General features: G+C 47.3%; 1 protein-coding gene across 3 annotated transcripts in view; it reads left to right on the top strand.

The window, feature by feature from the left end:
* Nucleotides 1-14306, top strand: part of Dhx35 (DEAH-box helicase 35) — a 70793-nt gene extending 56487 nt beyond the window's left edge. For all 3 annotated transcript variants that reach the window (XM_026383265.2, XM_026383266.2, XM_026383267.2), the window contains 4 exons: nt 3204-3285; nt 5145-5216; nt 7295-7406; nt 13107-14306. In XM_026383265.2, the coding sequence (XP_026239050.2) occupies nt 3204-3285; nt 5145-5216; nt 7295-7406; nt 13107-13151 (311 nt within the window). In that variant the 3' untranslated portion in view covers nt 13152-14306. The remainder of the gene's footprint in view (nt 1-3203; nt 3286-5144; nt 5217-7294; nt 7407-13106) is intronic.
* The last annotated feature ends 9324 nt before the right edge of the window (nt 14307-23630 follow it).

Genomic DNA, 23630 nt, shown 5'->3' on the forward strand with positions numbered 1-23630 from the left:
AGTCCCAGCAACTGGGGAGGCCCAGGCAGGAGGATTGCAGGTTTGACCCCAGCCCCAACAATTTAGTGAGACCGTTCTCAAAATAAAAAGTAAAAAGGACTTGGAATGTAACGTGGTAAAGTATCCCTGGGTTCAATCCCTAGTAACCACTCCCCGCCCCAAACCATTAACATTCACATTGTTATACATCATATAATTAATATAATCATGTAGTTGTTTTAAGAATGAGCACTTTTTGAGGGGGAGGTACTGGGAATTGAACTAGGGGGCACTCCACCACTGAACCACATCTCCAACCCCATTTTGTATTTTATTTAGAGAGAGGGTCTCACTAAGTTGTTTGGAGCCTTGCTGTTGCCGAGGTTAGCTTTGAACTCTTGATCCTCTTGCCTCAGCCTCCTGAGCCTCTGGGATTACAGGTGTGTGCCACTGTGCTTGGGAAGAATGAATTCTTCTTTTGTGTGTGTGGTACATGGAATTGAACTCCAGGGCACTCTACCACCCAGCTACAACCCCAGCCCTTTTTACGTTATTTTGCTATAAGGTCTTACTAAGTTGCCTAGGCTGGCCTTAAACTTGTAATCTTCCTGCCTCAGCCACCCTATCCCCAGGAACTGGGATTATAGAAATGTGCCACTGTTCCTGGCTAAGAAAGACTGCTTGTAGTGGATGAAATGTATGGCTATCCCATACAAATTACATTTTATTTTCATATGCAAGCATAATTAAAGCCAGTACTATGTGATTAGCATAGGAAGTCACCGAAGGTAAGGCAGAAAGTAGTTCTGTATAAGACAGTCCCTGACCTCTAGCAGTGACAATGAGGATCCTCTGTTAATCAAGGAGAGGGATTACACTGTGGCAAGGGCTCTACAGATATTCTCTCACCTTGTCTCCCACTGTGTGAGATGTAAGTGATTGTGTCCTTGCTTTACAGGACTCAAAAAGTCCTGGGGAGATGTTAACTGAAGTTCAGGGTTACGCAGGTGGTAATCAGTGGAGCCTGATCTGTTCAGCTCAGAAGCCCACATCCTTGTGGATGTTGTGTGCCAGACGCTCAGCCATGTTCTCACCCCGACTGGTACTTGTGAACATTGCTCACTTGCTTCTAGTAGGCTGCTCATTATTCTGAGTGTTTCATATATTAATTAATTTAATGCTCACAATAACCCTGTGAAATATGTACTGCTATTATCCTCACTTTATAGATGACAGAAATGAGGCTAAGAGCAAAAAGTAACCTGCTGAAGGTCACACAGTGAGCCTGTGGTCATGTTGACGACATTGATAGAAATAGGCATTTTTGCGGGGTAACTACTTGGAGAGAAGCTGATCAGCTTCTTGTTACCAGGCAGGAAAATGCCAGCCTTACTTCCACACCTGGGTATCTTAATCTGCTTTCCATTATCAACCCCCTGTTCAGGAAAAAAGTTATATTAAATTTAAGTTCTTCATAACAAGAAGAATTAAATGCTGAGTAATAAATTTTTCGATGAAGAGTTGGCTTTGGAGGGCCACAAACCATTGTAGTTTCTAAGCTATTCTTTCCACCTCCACACCCAGGAGCCAGTTTTCATCTTTTGGAAGTGACATCGCCCCTGAGATGAATGCATGTTTTATAAGGTCATTTTCTGAAGGGCATTTAGAGAGAAGGGACTGAATCTTTGATCAGATGATGGTGAGAAATGTAGATTTGGGATCAATCAGTTCTGTACTTGGGAACAGTAAAGAAGATCATGGAGACTGAATAAATTACAGGCAAATTTAAAACATGTAGATATTAAAAAGCAAATATTAAAGATATTTTCAGTAGTCATGAGATAAAAGATAAAAACATTTGATAAATGAACAAAGGATTAGCATATAAAATTCACAAGGCCAGGTAATGTGGCACACACTTGTGATCCCAGCAACTTGGGATCTGAGGCAGGAGGATTGCAAGTTTGAGCCAATCTCAGAAACTTAATGAGACTGTGTTTCAAAATTTAAAAAAAGGGTTGGGATGAAATTCAGTGGTAGAGTGCCCCTGGGTTCAGTCCCCAGTAAGGGTTGGGGGGGAAATTTAAGTAAAAATAAAAGACAAGATGAAATTCATAAATAAATATATAGCTACCAATCAAATAAATATAAAGTAAAAGAAGGTAACTTTGTATGTGTGGGGGGGTGTTTGCTGGGGATTGAACCCAGGCCTTGTGTTTGCTACACAAGCCGCCTACCACTGAGCTACACCCCCAGAGGTAACCCTTTTTGCCAAAACATTGTTGGTAAGAGTGCAGTGAGACTGACATATTTGTATATTGTTGATGACTTTGTGAGTAGCACCACATTTAGGGAATTTGTTTGCCAACAATTATATTTCATTGGATCTAAAATACCACCATCATTATGTACCAGAAAGAAAGAAAAACATGTTACAGGGGGCTGGGGTTGTGGCTCAGCGGTAGAGCACTTGCCTAGCATGTGTGAGGCCCTGGGTTCGATCCTCAGCACCACATAAAACTAAATAAATACAATAAAGGTGTTATGTCCAACTACAACTAAGAAATAAATATTTTTTTTAAAAAGAAAACCATGCTACCACTGTAGTTGTAAATGCTATTCTGATCCAGTGATCTGAAAAAAAAAAGTGAATCTTAAAATTGATGAAAAATGATGTGTCATAAGCCATAAAAATGAGACTATTCTTTTGCATAATCATTTGGAGTTTATCTTATGGATATCATCTATAACATGGAGCTTTATTCATGAGGGATGTTTACTATATCAATAGAAATACAAATGGAATATTTGGAAATTTTGAAGAATTGTACACTATAGCTTATAACCTCGGAAATGATGTAGAATATTTCAGTTTGTGCCTTATGGAAAGAATATCATTCCCACAAGGTGCAGACCTACAGAGGAATTCTGAGGTAACTGGCCAGCCTGTGTACTAACTCTCTTAGGGTCTGGTGTCCAGCCTTCATCCAGTCCTCTGTGGCCTGGAAGTGTGGAATGGCCCCAAGTTCAAGGAGCTGTCCTGCATTATTGTTCTCAGCAGCCACTGTGGGAGTGGGGAGCTCTTCAGATGGTGCCAGGGTGTCTCGCAGCAGCCTGGGGTGGGGCCAGGACTGGGTCCCGTGCCTCACGGCACAGGCCTGAAGAAGTGGCATGTAGGGCAGGTGAGGGTCTCATCTGTTGCTCGTCTGGTGCTCTGTGTGCAGGTGATCCTGATCCCGTCCTGAGGTGCATTGTTTCTGGATTCTTTGCAAATGCAGCGAGGTTTCATTCTACCGGAGCTTATAGGTAACACAATACTTTCTGAAGTCATTTGTTAAAAAAGAAACCTTCAAAATGACCCTCCCCCCCAAAAAATGCACAAAATGCTGATTGCAGAAATTGTAGAGCAATTAATTATTTTTAATTTAAATCATGTTTCCCTCGAAAACTGAGTTGAGGTTAGTTATATAGTTTTAAGCAAATTGCCTCGACTCTCTGGAAGTGGGAACCTATCCCCCTGTTGTAATTCTTGTTTTGGAAGGACAGCAGTTACATGCTGGAGGCTGGCACTGTCTCAGCTCCCATTAAGGAATGCTGGGACTGGAGGAAACCATTAAAGATGGTGTTTCCTAGAGAAGTTACTTTGACTGTTGGGGAGTCCATTTTGTCTGTAGAGCTCGGTGGGACACACCGGTACCTGGTGTCCTTGGAACTTTGCAAGTGTTTCTTGGTATGGCAAACGTGCCTCCTGCTGCAGTCTGCATTCTCTTTCTTCCATCCCATTTTCTAGGCATAGAAAATTGCTGATTATTGATACCTACATCAGCCTCACTGTATTCAAATATAGTAAAAAACTTAAGTGTTAGTTTAGCCTTCTTTTCTCCAAATTAAATCATTCTGGCTCTTGGAGCAGATGCTTTAGTCTGCCTCTTCTATGCCGTGGCTCATTGTAGTCTCCTCCCTTCACTGTAGGCTGTCAAAGTGTGGCTGTCATCATTTCCTCATTTTCTCAGCTCTTTTTTGGATGTCTTCTCTATATTATTTTGCCATTAGTTTTTTTTTTCCTCCTTGAGAAAATAGTGAAATCCTGTTCTTAAGGCCAATCAAGAGATCCCTTTCCCTGAACACCAGGCTTCTGTTAAAGTGTCTAGAGTTCAGTGAGCATTTAGTTTTTTTGGCAGCAATATCTGCTGCATCCAGCATCCTGGTGGCTGGCTGAACTTTAAAGCGCAGCACTGACAGTTATCGATAGTGTGTTCTGTTGGCCTGGCCCATCTTTGTGGGGATTCTGAGCCCCTCCCATATTGAGTCCTCTGTGTTTGAGGCAGTCCTTCCAGGAGGCCAGAAGGTGGGATCACCCCCTGGAGAGGCCTGAGCTCTTCTCCAGTGAGAGTCCTTGACTTGTCACTTTGATTGGCCTATTCGCCCTCCCTCTCCTGAGTCAGCATTTCTGCAGGCATTCTAAACATTGTAATAGTGCCCTTAAAAACAACAACAACAAAAACCAGGAGCTTCATGAGAGGTTCTAAGGCCAGTTATTCCTTTGAGACTAAGTTCATTGTGGGGTCAGCTCCCACCATTTGGGACAGCCAAGCCCCCAGGCTACTGGTTTTATTGTGGTGCCAGCGATGAGCTTAGACCTGTGTTGGAAGCACTTCCCCTGATGAAACAGATTCCCTGGTGCCCTGAGAAGTTCTGGACAGTGGCATCCTGTAAATGTTCTCCTGTGATCTGGTAGTTATAATTCTTAATTCAATTGAATAAAACTCATAGTCCAATACCGAGCTTGAACACGTCTTACCCGCTCTTATAGCCGTTAATTATGTAAAATAGGAAAGCTTATAGAAAAAATCATATTATTTCTGCCCAAAGGAAATTGTTTGAAAGAGAACACGAAGAACATAAACACAGGCAAAGTATTATATTCCTAAATGCTTTTTGGAGGGGCCACGTGTTGCTTTTCTTCCTTTTGTATGATTTATTTCTGACTCCTGGGGTGGCAGCGGGGGAGGGTCAAGGAAGGGCACAGAGAAGATATAGAGAATTGTTTCATTCAGTGAAGTTGAATCTGTCTGCATTTTTTGTTAATATTAGAAATATCTGTGGGAAAGTCTTGCTGTCAATACTTAAAATGTGCTTCAGATGAAATTCTTCTGTCTTCCAAGGACTATCCGGGATGATCACGAGCTGCACATCCACCCTGCGTCCGTCCTCTATGCAGAGAAGCCGCCTCGATGGTGAGCCACTCTTGCTGTTTGGAAGTGGGGCCTGATTCTTGTTCAACTCTAGGTCCCCAGGTCCTGGCACAGGCCCTGGAACCCAGGTGCTCTGTATGTGTTTGTTGAATGCATCTTATGCTGAGTTGTGTGTAAACTTCTGCTCTACCAAAGGTCCTTTTACGCAGACTGATGTTGTCTGCTCACTCGTCCTCTCAACAGGGGTTCACTGTCACTCACTGCCCAGATGCTCAGCCCTGCACAGCTGTGCAGAGATGACTTGGGGTCCAGCCCCAGTCCTGATGGAGACAGGCCCAGATTGATTCCTGTATTGTAGAAGGACTTTGCTAGAGGGATGTATAAAGTATGGGCACTTCAGGTTCCAGGGAGAGTCACTTCATGGACAAGGTAACATTTACTCTGGACTTGGAGACAAAGTTTTTCAAGCAAAAAAGGACCCACAGGGCATTCAGACTGAGGAAATAGGGTGAGCAACCTGGGGCAACGTCAAAGAACTTCTGTCTTTGGGGAATGGGGAAATCACTGTGGCCGGCCACGGCTGCCCCAGGGGTGGCCTGTGAAGTGGTGCCAGCCTGCAACCCCGGCTGGGAAGGAAGAAGTGAGTACAGAGGTCAGACGAAGGCATTCAGATATTTTTATAGCATTTTGACAAGTTGTGCTTATGTCTGCCCAACTTAAAAACTAATAGATTTGGGCTTATATTTTGTGTCTTTTTAAAATTTCAGTTTTTAAATAATTCATTTATATTGTATTTTACAAAAATATTGATTGACAATGGACTGGAAATTTTAAAGACAACCACCGGTCCCGTAACCAGTTGGAAGACAGAATCCTGGGGAAAGGGGAGGGGTGCATGTATGGAGAGAGGGAGGGAAAGTGGCAGGAGATAAAATTAGAAGGTAGAAAGTTCTGGCGAAAAATACTTTGTGCCAGTAGTTTTCAAAGTGTGGCCTCTAGACCAGCAGCAGCATCTCCTGGAAACTTGCTGGAAGTGCAGACTCAGGCCGTGCCCAGTCCGCCTGAGTCAGAACTGCAGAGGGGCGCCCAGCACTCTACTTAAGTGGTGCTTCACATCAGTGGTGAAGTTGAGCTCTCACCTAGATCAAGGGGGTAGGCTGTCCTGTAACCAGCACAGACCTAGAAACTTTCAAGGTGGAGAGCAGCTTGGTCAATTCTGGATTTAGAAATATGGTCATTGGTGTACAGGTCAAATTGGAGATCTCAATTCTGAATCTCCTATAAAGATCTGCTGACTTTTGGTTATTTAAATTGGGGAATTGCTTAAAAGAAAAATGTTTTTCTTTTTCCTGTTTCATTTCCAAGGAGCTTCACACGGAGGTGGAGCTCCTTGGAAATGAAAGGGTGGTGGATATAGAGCCCGTCTGGAGCAGACCTGTGCCTCTCAGTGCCTCTCCTCCGAGGCCTCTGCAGAGGGTCCCCTCCTTCCTTTTCATCAGCTGGGACTCATTTACTCTTTCTGAGGGGTAGCAGAGTGTGGCTGGGCATTTATGGTTCTGAGGAATGCCCTGAATCAACACTTAAGATAGCTCAGAAACTAGTTATGTGCTCCTGAAGTCTGGTGATTTGAAATTACGTTCTTGGTTCAGATGATTCAGTCTTTTTGTTCCCCCATTAAGATATCATTTATGAACAGTGAAAGATGAATTTTGACAAATGTGTACCTCCGTGAAATTCACACTCTAAATAAGACAACATATTTTCATCACTCTGGAAAGTTCTTTGTGTCTCTGCAGTCATTTCCCTGCCCTTTTCATGATCTAATTATGTCCTCAAGTTTCGTTCAGAGCTCTATAAACATACAAAGGACCAGAAAGGTCCTTTGCAGGTAACTGAGATGCCCTAGAAATCATGTGGGACTCAGAGTCTTCTCTGTGAAATGTACACACTGTGACCCACGTGCTTAGGGAGTGATATGCACTGCAGGTGTTCAGTGCTTTTGTACACGGAGTTTGGAGTACACACCTGCGAATGATTAAGGAAAGGGACTCAGCATCTCTAACTGTGGTTCCTGACCATCCTGAGACGTGGGAGGATGTTCCATGTCTTTCTCGTTTCAGGGTCATCTACAATGAAGTTATACAGACCTCCAAGTACTACATGAGAGATGTGACTGCCATAGAATCTGCATGGCTGTTGGAGCTGGCTCCACACTTTTATCAGCAAGGAACGGTAGGAATGAACAGATCTTGTCCCCCAAACCACCTGTAGGCACTGGTTTATTTTGTTAAATACATATTTCTTCTTCATTTTAGTTCTCTTAATCCCCTCTGCCTCCACCCATGGTGCATAGGATGAAAAGGCCATTTCATCACCCGGTTCCCCCAAACGGGGTGAAAGCGTGTCCGTCATTTGCTTCATAAGGAAGTACAATTAAAAATGAGTCCGTCCAGCCTCATCAGGGAAAAAAACCCAAACCAAAACAAGCGTATCTCCAGCTCTTCTTTTCTCCATTTGCTCCTAAAGAAGTCATCTCACACTTGAGACCTGCATTTGGAGTAGCCCAGATATTCTCTAACAAGAATTGCCCCACAGACACCATGAATAGGTGCGCAGGCTTGAACCCAAGGTACTTTACCATTGGTGGGTGAGACCTGGCCCACGTAGAGTCCTCCGTGTTCACTCTTCTGCCGTGGCAGGCCCCATACAGGACGAGCAGGGTAGTGAACATTTTGAGCAGATTTATAGTTTTGTTTTCTTCTTCACTTTTGCCAAAAGTGGTCCATTCATTGCCCTAAAAAAAGAAAGGCCATACATTCTTCAAACAAGATTTTCCATTGAGGGATGGTTGTTAATATTTAGAAGACTGACAGGTAAATCAGATTTCACAAGCTTTCCGACTGACTGTGACTCAGACTCAGTCTGTTTGTTCTGCGTTGTGTTTTTAATTGGAGTGTCTAGTTATTAATGCAGTTATCAATATGGTTAGATTTAAGCTACCACCGTGCTGTTTTTTTTCTCTCTGTTCAGCTTATTCTTTGTTCGTTCTTTTTCCTGCCTGCTTTCACAGGCACATGCCCTGTTCTGCAAGTCTAGCTGTTTCAAGGGTTCTTTTAGTATTCTATTTTATCTCTTTAAGTAGTCTTTTATACCTCTTGTTTCTTATTCATTCATTTATTTTTTTAGGGTTGCTCTAGGAATTGCAGTAAGGCATCCACAGCTCATCACAGTTGACCTTGAATTAGGGTTACATTACTTAGCTTCTAATGTAAGAAATCTATAATACATTTCATTTTCTCCATCTCATTCTTGGGGCTGTTGTTGTCTTATATTTTATTTCTGCATATATTTAAACCCCACAATACATTGTTACCGACATTGTTTTAAACAATTCGTTGTCTTATAAGAGATCAATAAGAAAAAGCGAATGTTTGCGTGTTGCCCAAATATCTGCCATTTCAGTGCTGGACCCCGTGTCTTTCTGGCATCTTTCCCTTTAGCCTGAAGAGCTTCCTTTACTGTATCTTGGTTCACGTCTCCGGTGAACTGTTCTCTCAGCATTCATTTATTTGAAAATGTCTTCACTTCATCTTTGTTTTTGAAAGGTATTTTTTGCTCTGTAGAATTCTAGTTTGAAAGACTTTTTGTTTGCTTGTTTCATTTTAGCATCTTAAAGTTTATTCCTTGCCATCTGGTTTGCGGTGTCTGAGAAGCCAGCAGTCGTTTTCATGGTTGTTCTCTGTGTGTAACGAGTCTTCTCCTCCCTCCCCCTGCCCAGTGCCTGCTTTTAGGTGTTTTTTTTTTTTTTTTCTTTCCTAGCTTTATTTTTGATTTTTTTTTTTTTTTTTTTTTGGTGGTTTTGGGGATTGAGCCCAGGGCCTTGTGCATGTGAGGCAAGCACTCTACTAGTTGAGCTCTATCCCCAGCCCTTGTCTTTGATTTTTGGCAGTTTGACATGGGAGATGCCTTTCTTTGTGTTTGTCTCACTTTGGCGTTCATTGAGTGTGATGGTTCTTTGAGCTGGTTTTCTTAAATCGTATTTGGGAAGTTTGGGACAGTGATTCCTTGAAATACTTCTTTCTGCTTCAGTGCGTCTCTCCTTCCTGGAGCACAGCTGCTTGTGCAGGAGCTCTTGATATGGTCTCACACCTCACAAGGCTCTGGTCCTTGTCTCCGTGCTTCAGTTTGGACGGCTGCTCTTGACCTGTCTTTAGGGTTACTGATCGGTTTTGCAGTGTCCAGTACCTGCAGAGAATGTTTCATTTCAGATATGTATTTTCCCATTCTAGCATTTTCATTTGATTCTTTTTTAGTTTTGTTTTTATAATCTCTGCTGAGATCCTTCATGTGTTCATCATATGCATTTTTTCCTTTAAATCTTTGATGAACATATTTATAATAACTATTTTAAAGTCTTGTCTACTAATTCAATATCTCTGTCATTTCTGGTATATTTTGTCTTTGTGTTCTTCCTCATAATTGACCACATTTTCCTCCTTCTTGTACCTAGTACATTTTTGTTGTAGGCTGGATATTATAGATGTTATGTTGTAAAATCTGTGTTTTGTTTCCTTTTCTTATAGAATGTTGACTGTTATTCTGGCACTCAGTTAGTTACAGGCACATCATTTGATTCTCCTGAGCCTTGATCTTGGTCTTCATAGGGTAGGTCTTAGTCATATGCTTGAGACTTGGCCTTTTTGGTGTCTCAGTTAAATGGCTAGGATATTCAGTGAGGGCTCTGCCAGGTCAGAGAGCCATCGTACCCAGCACTTTCAGGCCTTCAGAATCTCCATTTCTGCTTTTAACTCCCCAGGAACTGTCCTCTGCCATTCTTATTGAATCTTACATTTATTGAATCGTATCGCTTAATGTTCAGCCAATGTCTTCAGGGTAGCCTTGTGTGGACTTCCGGAGCTCCCCCTTTATGATGCCCTATTCTGCAAATTCTAGCTGTTTAACAGTTCTGAGCTCTTGTCTCCATTTCCTCTGTTTTCTGATTAGAATTTACTTCTCTGGCCAAGGTTTAGAGACCTAGAAAGAGATTCAGGATGAGTATGAAGCTCACCTGTTTCCTTTTTCAAAGATTACAGCCTCTGATGGGCCTGTAGCTCAGTAGTAGAGTAGGTGCTTAACATGCACCAGGCCCTAGTTCAGTCTCTAGCACCAGCACCGTGTGTGCATTCTCTCTCTCTCTCTCTCTCTCTCTCTCACACACACACACACACACACACACACACACACACACACACACAAAGGCATGATAGCACTGTGCTGTTTGTTTTCCAGTGCTGAGAAGCATTGCCTTCAGATGTTTTGTCTGGGTTTATGGTTTTTCCAGCATAAGGGAAAGTCCAAAACCTCTTATTCCATCAGGGCTAGAGCTGGACTGCACAGTGTTTTCCAGTCAAAATTTGAATTGATTGTTGCCTTTAAAAAGTGGGAGATTTAAGCTAGTCTCAGTGACACATGCCTGTAGTCCCAGCTACTTAGGAGACTGAGGCAGCAAGATCACTTGAGCTCAGGAGTTCAAGGCCAGCCTGGGCAACACTTTTTTTTTTAAGGGAGATTTCATATTAAATATGTTTCTGTTTTCTCTTGAAAAAAAGTATAACACTGTGCCTGTGATTCTGCACGCCGGCTGTCGGGCTGAGGAGTGACTTCCTGCTGTAGATGCCACAGTCCTACGTCCCTGTTTATTCATTTGCTCAACTCTTGGAGACATTTGAGTTTGTGACCCTGTGAATGGACGTGTCTTCTCATCCCTCCTCCCCTGTAAGGTCAAGGGAAATTGCCCTTTGCAAATCTACATAAGATCTAATTCTTATCCAAACAAAAAACAGTTCAAACCTCTACAGTTCTTCACACACCCTAAACAGGTGTTTCAGCCAGAAACCAGATCAACTGCAGGGGCTGATGAAATGCAGAGAGTGCCGTCCCTGCCCTGTTGGGTTGGTAAGAATAAACTTGTAGTGAAAGAAAATCTTTTCCTTCCAGTCTCTCCTATGGAAAACAACAGACTTCAGAGCCAGAGAGAGGTGATTAGCAATGCAAACTAGAATGGCGAGAAGCCACTGTAAAATGCCTGCTGAAGCAGTGCCTAAGGAGACCAGGCCTGCTGTTGTCCCACACTGTCCTGGGTTCCCAGGGCTCTTGGAGAGCAGAATTAACCTCATCACTTTCCCTTCTCAGCTCAAAATTACAGTTTCTTTAGGTCAACCACGCAAAGTTTAAAGAGCAAACAGCTCTAGAAGTTTGAAGAAGACAAGCCCAAATTTTCACACTTATTTTTTTCTCTCCAAATGCCTGGTTTTCAGCCCATCACTTTCACCATGATCAGCATTTTTAAAAAGGCTGGGACCTTTAGAAACCACCAGTGCAGCGACCTCCTTGTACAGTGAGGGTCCCCAGGTCCCCAGGTCCCCCTGGTTAACAGTAGTGCAGAGGAGCTTCTGCTGTTAAGTTTTCCAAAGCAGATGGCCTTGCCCGGGACTCTCCAGATCTCCAGGGACTGCCCATGGACTGTCGATGTTCTTTGGTGAACATAGACCATATACAGCCCATGGACCGTCCATGCTCTGTTCCTGGCACCCTAGGTGACGTTACATCACTTGTTTTTCAGAATGTCACTCTTCCCTATAAAGAGGCCTGAAATGGTTCAGAGTCAGCTTTGTTTATGCTCAACATTCCTTCCAGAAATGAGCACCAAAAATGGCCTTGTAAGCACAATGGCGTCATCTTCCATTCTCAACTAAGGCTGTGGGTGTCTAACCTTAGTTGGAGGGTCATATCAGGTGAAGTACAGAGAGGAGAGAATTCAGAGGATAAATACAGCAAGAATAGGGTGACCTGTTCAGAGATTTGCCTTCCCATCTGCAAATTGTTTTTGTGTTTCTCAAAGTTATCTTCGTTATCTGGGAAAACCCTTCCAACCTGGCCTTTGGAAGACCCGTCCCGCAGTCCTTTCTCACCTTGTACTTGGCAGTGTGCGCGTCTTCTTTCCACCCTGTATTTGCTCAGGGACTACAGTTCTCTGTGGGGTGGTGGGACTCGCTCTCGTGAGGCCGTGTGTGTGCTGAGAAATGGGGTTTGGGCCCTGAGAAGTTAGGGTGGGAATTCCCTCTGTGAAGAACTCGCTGTGTGCGTGGGTCTTGGTATTCATTTATGATTATTGATGGAGCATCAGATGTCCCTCAGTTGGTGAGTGGCTGTCCCTTATTAGAAGCTTATGTTTACTCACTCTGCCTCAAATGCATAATTCAGGATTTCTATCACTTTTGGTTTTACCTTAGAATATTTTTATCCTTTAATCCTATTATCTAATACCCATGATTATGTTAGTGAGATTCGTATGTTATGTATACTGACAGTGACATTTCTGGGGGGAAATACTGTCACTAGGAGGTGTCTGTTTCCTGCCTGGCTTCTTAGCTGGTGTAACCCCCACTGTGGGAGGGGCCATGGCTTTAGCTCCGATGAGCACAGGTACCTGGCATGTGGAGATGCTGGCTGCATTGGCCTATTCCTTTGTTCCTAAAGGGAGGTACTTTTCCTTAACCATTCTCAAAAACCTCTTGGAAAGCTGAGGCCATCCTCTGCTGAGGCCAGCCCTCGAGCACAGGCCTTGGGCTTCAGTGCTGCCTGGGCGCTGGGCGGAGGGAGAGGCGGTTCACTGGCAGCCTCTGGAGTGCTGTGGGGCCAGCTTCTGTCTTGGTGGGCCGGCTCCGGCTGCTTGTGGCCTCCTGAAGTCCTGTTTCCTTCATGGGTCACTTGGGCTTTCCTGCTCCAAGCTTTTTTCTGAGGGACACAGCATTTCCTGAGAAGGCGTGGACTGGGTGGAAGATTTGATTTGGTCACTGACTTGGGAATTATGTTGGAGTCTGGTGTTCTTGTCCAGTTAACCCAACTATGATATTTTCTCTTCTCTTGCAGCACCTGTCCCTGAAAGCCAAAAGGGCCAAGGTCCAGGACTTGTGAGCTGAGCTCAGTTGCAGTAGCAGTGACTGCTTGGTGGCCTCTTTTCCTTGCTGTCCCTGGCCCCGGGGGGGTGAGCTGGTGCCAGCTCACGTGGAATCTGCAGCTGCTGTGGAGTGGGCTACAGCCAGCTCACTGGCCCCTTTCTTCCCACCCCTGCCAGCATTTGCCTCTTTGCTGAGATCCAGAGAAGTCCGTGCATGGGCAGACGCACCACGCACCGCACTAGGCGGAATGGGAGTGGGTCAGGCGGCTCTTGGGCTGGTCAGCACGCTCACTGGCCCAGCAGGCTACTGGCAGCAGGCGCACAGTCCTGGCCCAACTCTTGGGGAAGGAGGAAGAAAGCCAACTGCTGAAGGCTGCAGTGCCACGTGGGGTGGACAGAGGCTCTGCTGGGCCACCTTTGCTTCCCTGCTGTGGCCATGGCTGAGTTGACCAGTGAGGACCTCTGCTGGATGTGCACAAGTGTGTGTGCGTGAAGGCTGGGGACCTTGGAAATGCTGGGGATTTCTGCCAGGATGGCCAAGGGTCAGGTCTGCCAGGGGTCCAAACCGAGCAGCTTGTGTCTGTCTTCTGCCTGTGTCCCTGCTTAACTGTGGCCAGGAGAGTGACAAGGGATTGGTGTCTACAGGAGGACTCCCGTGCACCATCCCGGGTAGCCGTGGATTTCTGTCTTTCACAGTGGGCTGAGCTTTCTCTCAGAGCTCAGTGCGACGTCCTGGCGCCAGAGCCGAGCACTGGCGAAAGCCCACCAGCTCTGACCCTCAGGGCTCCTCTGTAGCAGGAATTCACTAAGTTTAGCTGCTCTAAACTTCTGTAGCTCAGGAACGTAACTCTCATCTCTGTCCCTGTCTGTCCACGTGTGTTCTCGGGAGAACACGGGTGGCTCTTCCAGCAGGCACTGGTTTCCTTGTTGCCCCTGTGGCTGCTGAGATGATGACTGCTCCTCAACACGACGATGCAGTGTCCCCCTACTATTTCAGTGACAATTATTTTAAAAACACGTAGCTTGAAAATTTATTTTTATACTGGTTTTAGTTTGGATGTGCCACTTTTGGCATCAAACCTGTATGGCATTTTTATTTCCATTTTATAAACATGTAAATAGTAGTGATAACTTGTTAATAATGGTAAACCTTTATACCTAAAATACACGTATTCCCTCCCATCTGTAGATGTCATGGTCTTTATTTTAAGATGGTCCCATGAATTATTCCGTGCGAGGGCCTGATATTGTCTAAAAACCCTGATGCAGTGGCATCCATCAGCTTTGGGGTTACATGGACACAGGAAGTTCCCCTCCCCATAACGTGCACTGATGTGCCTGAGTGCCCTTGAGAGTTCAAGCCATGGGATGCTGCTTAAAGGAAGACCCAGAGAGGTACCATTTCTGCTCCCTGGGATCTTTCTGTGTAGAGCTCGGAGACATCTTATTTTCAAAGGTTCTGTTGCAGTAGAAGGGGAAACATTACAGGATCCACACCCTAAGGTTTGAGACCAGAGATCCAAAATGGGGGGCACTTGGAGGGTGGCAGACAGAAGCCACCCGCCTTTCCCTGCCGCCTCTGTCTTTGGGTGCCTGATCGTGAGTACACACTTCCCTTCTGTACCTCTGGCTCTTACAGGGCAACTGTCACCAGAGCAGGGCTTCCAGTTTTGTATCCTGTGTTATGTTACAGCCTTGGGGATGAAGACGGATCTTCATTGTCAGAATCTGAAACTTCAAAATCCCGAGCCCTTGTCTGGGAGCCCTTTACATAATTCTGCGTTTGTGGTCTGTACAGGCCTCGCCAGCTCCCTCCCACAGGTGATTTCCCTATATGTGGGATGTTGCCATCACAAGGAGCCCCTACTTCTGTCCACTCCTGTGGGTCACAGTCCAGCCAGCAAGTGGAGGTTGAGCCAAGCGCTGTGTGTACAGGGGAGTGGGGAGATGCTGGTCAGTAAAATGTGGGAAGAGTGGATCAGAACAGATGCGGTGATGGTGGTACTTTTAAAAGACTACTACTGGGTGGTAGTCTTTTAAAAAATATTTTCCTTGGAAAAATAAAATGCCAACAATCCTACGTCATCCACCTGATCAAAAACCAATTGAAAATGAAAACAAAAACATTGATGAAATCTCTGTCTGGGAACTCCTGGGGTGTGGGCAGCCTGGACTGTGGGCCAACTGGCGACACCCCACCAGGCAGGCGTAGTCACTCTGGGAATAGGGATCCAGATGCCAAGCAGCTGAATTTCCAGTGAATTCTTGGTGCAACAGGGGTATGTCTCACTGGAAGGATTCAGGTTAGCTGGTCTCCAGCCCGTATCCCTTCTTCATCTCAAGATCAGCTGTTCCACTCCAGTGACTCACCTGGATTTTTCCTTAGCCTTCTGGCTTGTGATGAAATGATGGTGGAACTTTGGATTACTTGACAGTTGAATTTTTTTTTCCTTTGAGTCATTGGAACTGTAACTAGCCAATTAAATCGTTTGACAGACACCTGGCCACTTGGGGTGAATGGCTAGTTTGCCTGGCAGGCGGGCAGGAGGGCAGTGGTCCCTGGGTCCTCACCATCATTGCTTCCACCAGCAAGCAGGGCTGCTGTGCTGGCACCTGGTGAATCACGGAGATGTTACCTCATGCCCTCTTGGGTGGTACTCACTTGTTCAGACAGGCTGTCTCCTTGCCTGCTTATTTGGGACCAAAGCGATTCCCAGGGCAACACCTCCCTGGGCCCTCTGGCATGTGTGGCCTCTCTCCCACTTGCACTTCTACTGAAGACTATGGGCGAGCTGACAGGCTGGGAAGTAGGAGACTCACAAAGGAGTGGGGAGGTGGGGGCAAGGTTCAGTGGTTAATGCCCCAGAGTCTCCAAAGCCAGGGGAAGGCCCAGCACTGGCTACTCCTAAGGCTTCTGAGGCCCTGTCCATTGACCACGGCCCAGTCAGCAGCTCTGAATACAAAGGTCCTGGCCAGGCCCTTTGCTGGCCTCAGCCTGATGCGTGAACCAGTACTTGATCCAGTGGCAGCCTCGACACCTTCCTGCCTCCTGACTACTGCTGTCAGGACCCCAGGGACCTAAGGGCAGGTGGGGGCTGGTGGGGACTTGCCAGCCCGCTGCTGTCTGTGCCTTTTCTGTCCCTCTTTTTGTTTCCACTTGGGACTGTGTTTTCCCCCTTAACCTGCCTGACTCCTGCATCATTCCCTTTTTCCATGAAGCTTTAAGAAAAATACAGATGTGATTTTATTTTTATATTCAATATTATTTTTCCCTTAAGATTTATTTTAACTTCTTAGTGTCTTTTTACACTCTGCTTGTTTACTTCTAACTTTTATTTTGAACACTTAGGTACAAAAAAAAGTCTCAGGTAGTTTTGTTCTTCTGTAAATATTTTCTTCGTTTAATATATTAGTTTGGACTCAGTGATTTCCCTCCTGTTTTCCTTTACTCCTTTCTTCTTAGTGTGTTTGCTTTAGTGGTTGGCAGAAGGCCTGCTGGTAGGTGTGGGAGATGAGAGAAGACATTTGCAATAGATAACACCAGTCAATGATCACATGTCAGGAATGCACAAGAAGCTCCTATAGGTCAACAAAAAGAACCCATATAAGAAAAAAATGGGCGAAAGGGGGTGAACAGGCAGACCCCAAATCCATCAAGCCAACACGGATGCTCAAACTGAGAAGCACCAACTAAAGTAATAATTAGGTGTCGCTTTGCATTCAATAGATTAGCAGAAGTTGGAAAGGTGAGTCGTGGGAATGTGAGCTGAGATTCAGAGAGTGCTGCCCATGGCCAGTGTGGCTGTCTTGGAAAGCGGCCCGGCACTACTCACCAGTGAAGTACATGCCTGCTCAGGGCCCAGAAATTCCACTTGTGTGTTCCCAACAAAAGTCTCCCCTGGTGCATAGAAGAAATGTGTAAGAAAGGTCCCTCAGTGTGATGGGTGGTTGTGGGACTGTGTCCGTTGCTGGGAGAGTGCAGAGAAATGTAGTGGATGATGTTGTGGAGTGCAGCAGAGCAGTTCCAAGTCACAGACAGCAGATGATACAGCCCTCAAAAATAGCTCAGTGGGAAACGTGATAGTACTGTTTTCAGAAACTGAGAATACGTGCATACCAAAGGCAACACGGAGATGGCAAAACCACAGACCAACAAGGCGCTGCACACTAGGGTGTTGCCTGTGGGGGTGGGAGTAGGGAGACGGGGGGGAGGGGGGATAAAATGGTGAGACCCTGCCTCAAATTTTCAAAAAAGGAGCTGGGTATGTAGTTCAGTGGTAGAGCGCCCCTGAGCGCAAACCCTGGTACCAAACCAAACGAAGGAAATAAGTCTAGACAAAACCACATGGGGTGAAAGAAGGAGCCCCGAGTGCTCATCCAGAAGAGATCTGGATGACTCCCTTCTTACCCTAGGTTTCGGGTGTATTTACCAATGGCTCCTGTGAGTTGTGAGGTCCTGGGGTGGGCCTCAGAGGGCCTGCTGCTGACCTCCCCGTTCAGAGCCTGGCAGGATCCACTCCACCTGGATGGAGTGACCTGGCCAACATCGTGAGATCTCTTGAGGTTTACGTGCCCTGTCACAGCACGCCGTTATTCAGGTATGTGCCCTGTGGTCCCCTCTTAGCTCGTGTTTATTCTGCGTGTCCCACGGTGGACTTGGTTTTCACTGTAGTCTGAAGGCCAGCCACGGGGCTGCCACGACCACTGGGGAGCGGAAGGCCCTGTGGTTCCTTGTAGTAGAGGTGAGTGAGCTCACTCAAAGTCCTCACACCTGGAGATAAACAGATGCCAGAACCGTGGCAGTTTGTGGGACTGATCTGAACACAGATCTTCCATATTTCTAGGAGAGGAACTGGCAGGACACATTTCATCCCTGAGTCCTGCCTGCTGATCAGCAGCTTGAAGATGGAACATACGTGCATGCCTACGGGGACTCTCATTCCCGCTCAGCCCTGGCCCCTGAGCTGCTGAAGCCTTTGGCCCTCTGAGATAGAGAACTGCAAATTTTAAGGTTTGGAAATCCCTTCAGCTTTTATCATCCAAAGAGTCACCCCCAGTGTGGCTCCCTCTGTCCCCATCACTGGCTCCCTGGTCATTGAGAACCAGTTTAATTGGCCCTTGTGTCTGGTTTTCCAAGGACTGCCCTGTAGGGGGCTGGAATCTGGGCCAGGTTAGTGACGTAACACTCGAATTGGAAGAGGCCACCGGGGAACTCATTAAAGTCTTGCTCTAAAGTTTTTGTTGCTTGGAGAAGCGTATTCTAGATCACCCTGGGTGTTCCCGACTTCAGCTGCAGACTTGGAAGGCAGGCAAATTCTGGGATAGCCCTGCCTTGGTGGCAAAGTCCAGGAAACTCAGCTTTTAGGGAGTCAGGGCAGATTTTTTGTTTCAGATTAATAAACCAAAGCCACTGTCCTATGCCGCGATGAGGTCGGCCAATGCCGAGGGGTCCAGATGCTCAGGTTTTATGTTTGATTTTTGCCAATTGATTAGTTGGTTTGACCAGGCAGTTAGGATACAAGGGCCCCGCACTCCCACAGCCTCTCCTGGTTCCTACTCAGATGGGATTCTGACCCCCTCTGGGTGTGAGAATAACACAGGACACTGGGCCCAGATCAGTGACACCACAACCGGATGTCACCTGAAGGGTGGGAACAAGAGCACTGAAATCAGAGAGGTGATTAAAAACCCTTTAATTAGGTAAAATTTACACATAGCAAATGCACTCATTATAACTGACTACAGTGCGTTTCAGTCCATCAGTACACCACAATGATCACAAAAATCAAATAGAGAACATTTTTATCCAGAAAGTTCCCTCATGATCTTTTGTATCACTCGGCTCCCAGCACACCCGGACCTGCAGTGGCACTGTTCTGTTGTCAGTATGGATTGGTTTCACCTTTCCCATAATTCCATATAAATAGCGTATATTCTTGTGTCTCTCTGAGACCTGGGTGTAAGTCCCACTCAGAATTTTTGACCTTTGGCAGGACACGTTCTGTCTTTGGGTCAGTTTCCTTCTCTGTCTAGTGAGGATGATAATAACTCAGCTCACCTATCTGCTCTCCTCCCTCCTTTCAGGTGCACTGCTGCTACAGTCAGCTCCAGAAAGGCCCTGCACCTGGGGTTGATGGGTAAAAAGGAGCCCCCACTCCTCCAGCCTGACTTTTCAGGAGGCTGCTGCTGCGCCCGCCCTCCCAAACCTGTCCTAGGCTCCCTGGTGCCATGATCTCTTTCAAGATCCACATCTCTTTTAAGGAGAGCCACTTTAATGGAGATATGAATACATCCCAGGAAAGACAAGCCCCTTCCAGAAGATGGGCAAAGGTGAGAGGTGATCAGGCTGAGCAGAAGGGAAGAAAATGTTGGGTGGAGTCCTAACAAGCCCAGGGCAGAGCCTCTCTGGCTCTGGGGCTCAGGGTATCAGGACTTCCAGGGGGAGCACTTGTGTATGGTATATGGAGCTTCTGGGCACTCCAGGCAAGCAGTGGCTTCGAGACAGACCCAAGCTTGGACACGGCTTCTGATGCTGTCAGGGCATGTGATGGAGGGCAACTGACCATGGGAGATCCTGGACTCAGCTTCAGAGGCTGCAGAGCGGCACTGTGCTGCCCTCTTCTGGCCAATGGAGGAAGTGACTCCCCAAATTGCTGTCCTCTTCTGGCATTGGGCCGAGTGGCTGCTTTGGGTCCCTTTCTTCTGGCAACCTGGCAGAGCCAATATGGAGGGGCGGAGCAGTGTGGAGAACTGATGTGCTGATGTCTCTGTTATTCCTTGCACGCCCCTTCTCTCTCTTCCCTTGCCTGTAATACATGCACGTAAGAGGGGCTAGCTGAGCAAGTCATGTTGCTGTTCCAGCCTCCTCCTGCGCAGCTCCCTTCCACTGTACCACCCCCATGGCCCCTGTGGCAACTGGTTCAGGGAAACCTTGTTCAGCTACCTTTCCATCAGTAGAGCTGGGGGGACCAATCCTGGGGTGCAGGAGGAAGCACCTGAGTTTGGAGGTAGAATATGGGCCATACTTATCCAGGTGTCACCTTGCCCAGGCCACAAAGCCATGGTGGAGAGATGGGCTGTGTGTTGAAGAATAGCTGCAGATTCCTGGACACTCCTCCCATGCAGAGGTGGAGTCTATGGCCCCCCCTCTAATTTAGCAGGTTGGTGATTGTTTTGACCAATAAAGTAGCATTGAAAGTGATGCTGAGTGATTTCCAAGGCCACGTGGCTTCTACCTGGCTTTCTGGGACACTGAGCTGTCCAAGCAGGCCAGCGACCAGAGATCAGAATGCTAGAGAGGCCATTGGTGGGTCCCACCTCAGCTATCCAGCTATCCCCTCCTGGGGACTAGAATGCTATCCCAGAAGTGTGTCCTCCATTCCAGCCCTTCCATGCCTCTAATTTTTCCTCAGTGGGGTCCAGAGACAAACCATGCCGCTGTCCAGATTCTGGCTGTGAATGTGATAAAGTTGTAGTCATTTCCTGCCATCAAGTTTTGGGTTGGATTGCTAGGTAGCAACAGTCCTGGGAGCATCACTCCAGTGTGGGACATCAGACCCCGGCCATAGAAGGCTCCTTGGGCCCCCTGGCCTGGTCTGGAAAGGGAGGCACTGTGAGAAAGTTGGGGGACGAGCCCTGGTGGGCCCCCTCTGGGGGATTCCCCCAGGCCTGGTGGCGCTGAGCGGCTGAGCTCCACTCCCTCAACTGAGGTCTGGCTGATCATGCTCATTTTAATATGAAAGTAAGATTTTGAGCCACAACTGTGACCCCTGAGAGGTCTTGGGGTCAGTGACACGCTGGGATTTGGAGTTGCAAAGAGTCGGCTGTGGGCTGGGGGAAGGTCGAAGGTGGGACAGGAGCAGAATCAAGCCAGAGGATGCGGTTTCAGAAACACGGTGGGTGGGCAGAGCCAGCTCCCATTCCGTTTGTCCCCAGAGAGGAAGAACAGGAGGCTCAAACGGTTCAGGGCGGAGCAGCTCGCCCAGGTACCCTCGAGGTGGGCGGACGCTGCCGCTCTCCCTGCGCCGGGCAGGGGCGGAACCTTCCAGAGTCCCGGCCACTGTTGCCAGAGCCCCAATCCTCCCCAGCCCAGGCCACAGCAGGCGGGACGCTCCGGGCAGGTGCTGCACATGTCGGCCGGCAGGGGGAGCTGTCGCCCCACGTTTGCGCGGTTGGGAGCTCCTGTCCCATTCCACGTCTATTGGTGAAGGCTGAAGAGAGCAACCAGACCCGTGCCCAGTGCATGCTCTTGACCTGCCCGCCCAGGGACGCTCTCAGCTACCCTGGAGCGGAAGGAGACACCCCCGCCCCACCACACACACCTCCCTCGACTAGGTCCCCTTCTCTGTTCACTTTGGCTCAAATCAGGACCTTACCCACCAGGTCCCTAAATCTTGACCACCTCTAGGAAGAATGCATGAATGTCCCCATTTTACAGGTCCAGTTTGTGAGCAAGCCACACCAAAATAAAGAACACCAGCAAAAGTTTATGGAGTTCTAATTATTGACTTAGCTGCTAGGGCCCTTCTGAGTGGAGCGTGGGCAGCTGCTGGGGAGACCCAAGGATCTGCAAACAGGAGCAGATGGGACACGTCAATCTAGGGGACTAATGAGTGGTCCGGAGCATCCCAGGTCATCCCCTTGCTGTGTTTCTGTACATTGCAGGCATCTCTCCTGCAGCCTTGAGCAGCTCAGGTGCTTGGAGAGTGGCCTCCTGGGGGTGGGGAGCTGGCACCTATCAGGAGCATTGTCCAGGGGCCTGGTGATGGGAGATGTAGCATGATTCCAGAGCTGTGCTCCTCTGTGCCAGCATCACAAGGCCACAGTCACAGCCAAGAGCACTCAAGGCCTGGCCTCAGCCCACTCCAGGCTCTGGCCTCCTGGAGACCAGCCAGTGAGTCGCTCCAGCCTCGGAGGCAGCCCTGGCAGGAGGCAGTGTGGCATGGTGGTTAAGGGCTGGGCCCTGTGTGCCACAGTGCCTTGGCTCAAGTCCTACTGCCACCACCTACCAACAGTGTGACCTCAGGCATGACTCTTAGCCCTGCCTGTCTTCATTTGTAAAATGAGGAAATAATCCATACACCTCTGCATCAACCATGCTATTTTTTTTTTTTTGGTTTTATGATGCTTTGGCATCTTGTCATGGACCTTGCTGCCTGGGGGGAACTGCCCCTTCTGAGACTAATTCCTTGAGTCAGTGAACAACTTCCCTGGAAGTTCACCTGTCCTCTGAGAACTGGCCAGTCCAAAGCCCACACTCCCAACCACCCCCTTTATAAAACCCTCTCCCCAATCACTGCAGGGTGCATATCAGGCCACCACGGACAAACAGTGCAGCCTGGAGCCAGCTAAGATGCTAAACCAGCCAGTTCTAAGGTGCTTATCCTGCCTCACCTATGATTGACCCCGTAAAGGCTTTTGTCTGTGTTTCCCCTTCTCCTGCCTCCTGACTGACCCTGGTGCTCCGCATGTGCCCTGCATGGTGTGGTCCTTCCCGTCAGAACGGCAGCCATCATTTCTGCTTTGGAGTCAGTTGTTTGTATGTCTGTCCTCTTAACTGCACTGGGCACAACAGAATCATCCTGGGTACATTTTGAATAACCTCACAAGATTGCTGCAGGGATCAATCTTAACTTTTCAAAAGGGTTTCTAACAGCTGGGTGTGATGGTGCACACCTTTGATCCTAGCCACTCAGGAGGCTGAGTGAGGCAGGAGGATCACAATTTCGAAGCCAGCAGGAGCAACTTTATTTTGAGAACCTGCCTCAAAATAAAAAATAAAAAATCCCCAGGATGTAGCTCAGTGGCAGAGTGTCCTTGGGTTCAGCCCTCAGTTCCGAAAATAAATAAATAAATAAAACATAAATGAATAGTGCTTACAACAGTACCTGACCTGGGGAGTGCTAAATGAGGAGTAGTTAGGATGCCATCTCCTTCGCCCAGCCGCATTCCTTCTTTGTACCAATGGCCTCGCTCTGGGAACTCAGAGCCCATGTGCCTCAGGAGCCAGAGCCAGGTGCGGTTATCTCCTGTCAATAGTGCAGAGCCCCTCCAGGCAGACGGTGACAGCAGGTGAGGAGGGTGGCCAGGAGCAGAGAAGGGACAGTCCTCAGAGCCCAGCAGAGGGGCCCCTACCCATGTGCCATTTGGCTGCAGGGACTAGGTTTCTAATCAGGGACAACCTCCCCAAACCTACACCCTGATACTCCAGGGTCAAATGGGTCGGTCCCTTTCCCATTGATAATTATGCTTAATCATCATCATCACCTGAGAGTTTCTCACGACTAAAACACTCAGGGTCACTCCAGGTGAACTGGGCTACACGAAATAAATCACACAAGAGACACAGATACCTTTTTCTTTGGGTCCTGTGACAGCTCCTCTGATTTTAGGGGTCTGTGGGAAGAGAGAGGGAGGAAGGGAGGGAGGGAGGGAGGGAGAGAGAGAGAGAGAGAGAGAGAGAGAGAGAGAGAGAGAGAGATTGATTTCGAGAGAGC

This window comes from Urocitellus parryii, chromosome 6 (assembly GCF_045843805.1).
Source record: "Urocitellus parryii isolate mUroPar1 chromosome 6, mUroPar1.hap1, whole genome shotgun sequence".
Taxonomy (NCBI): domain Eukaryota; kingdom Metazoa; phylum Chordata; class Mammalia; order Rodentia; family Sciuridae; genus Urocitellus; species Urocitellus parryii.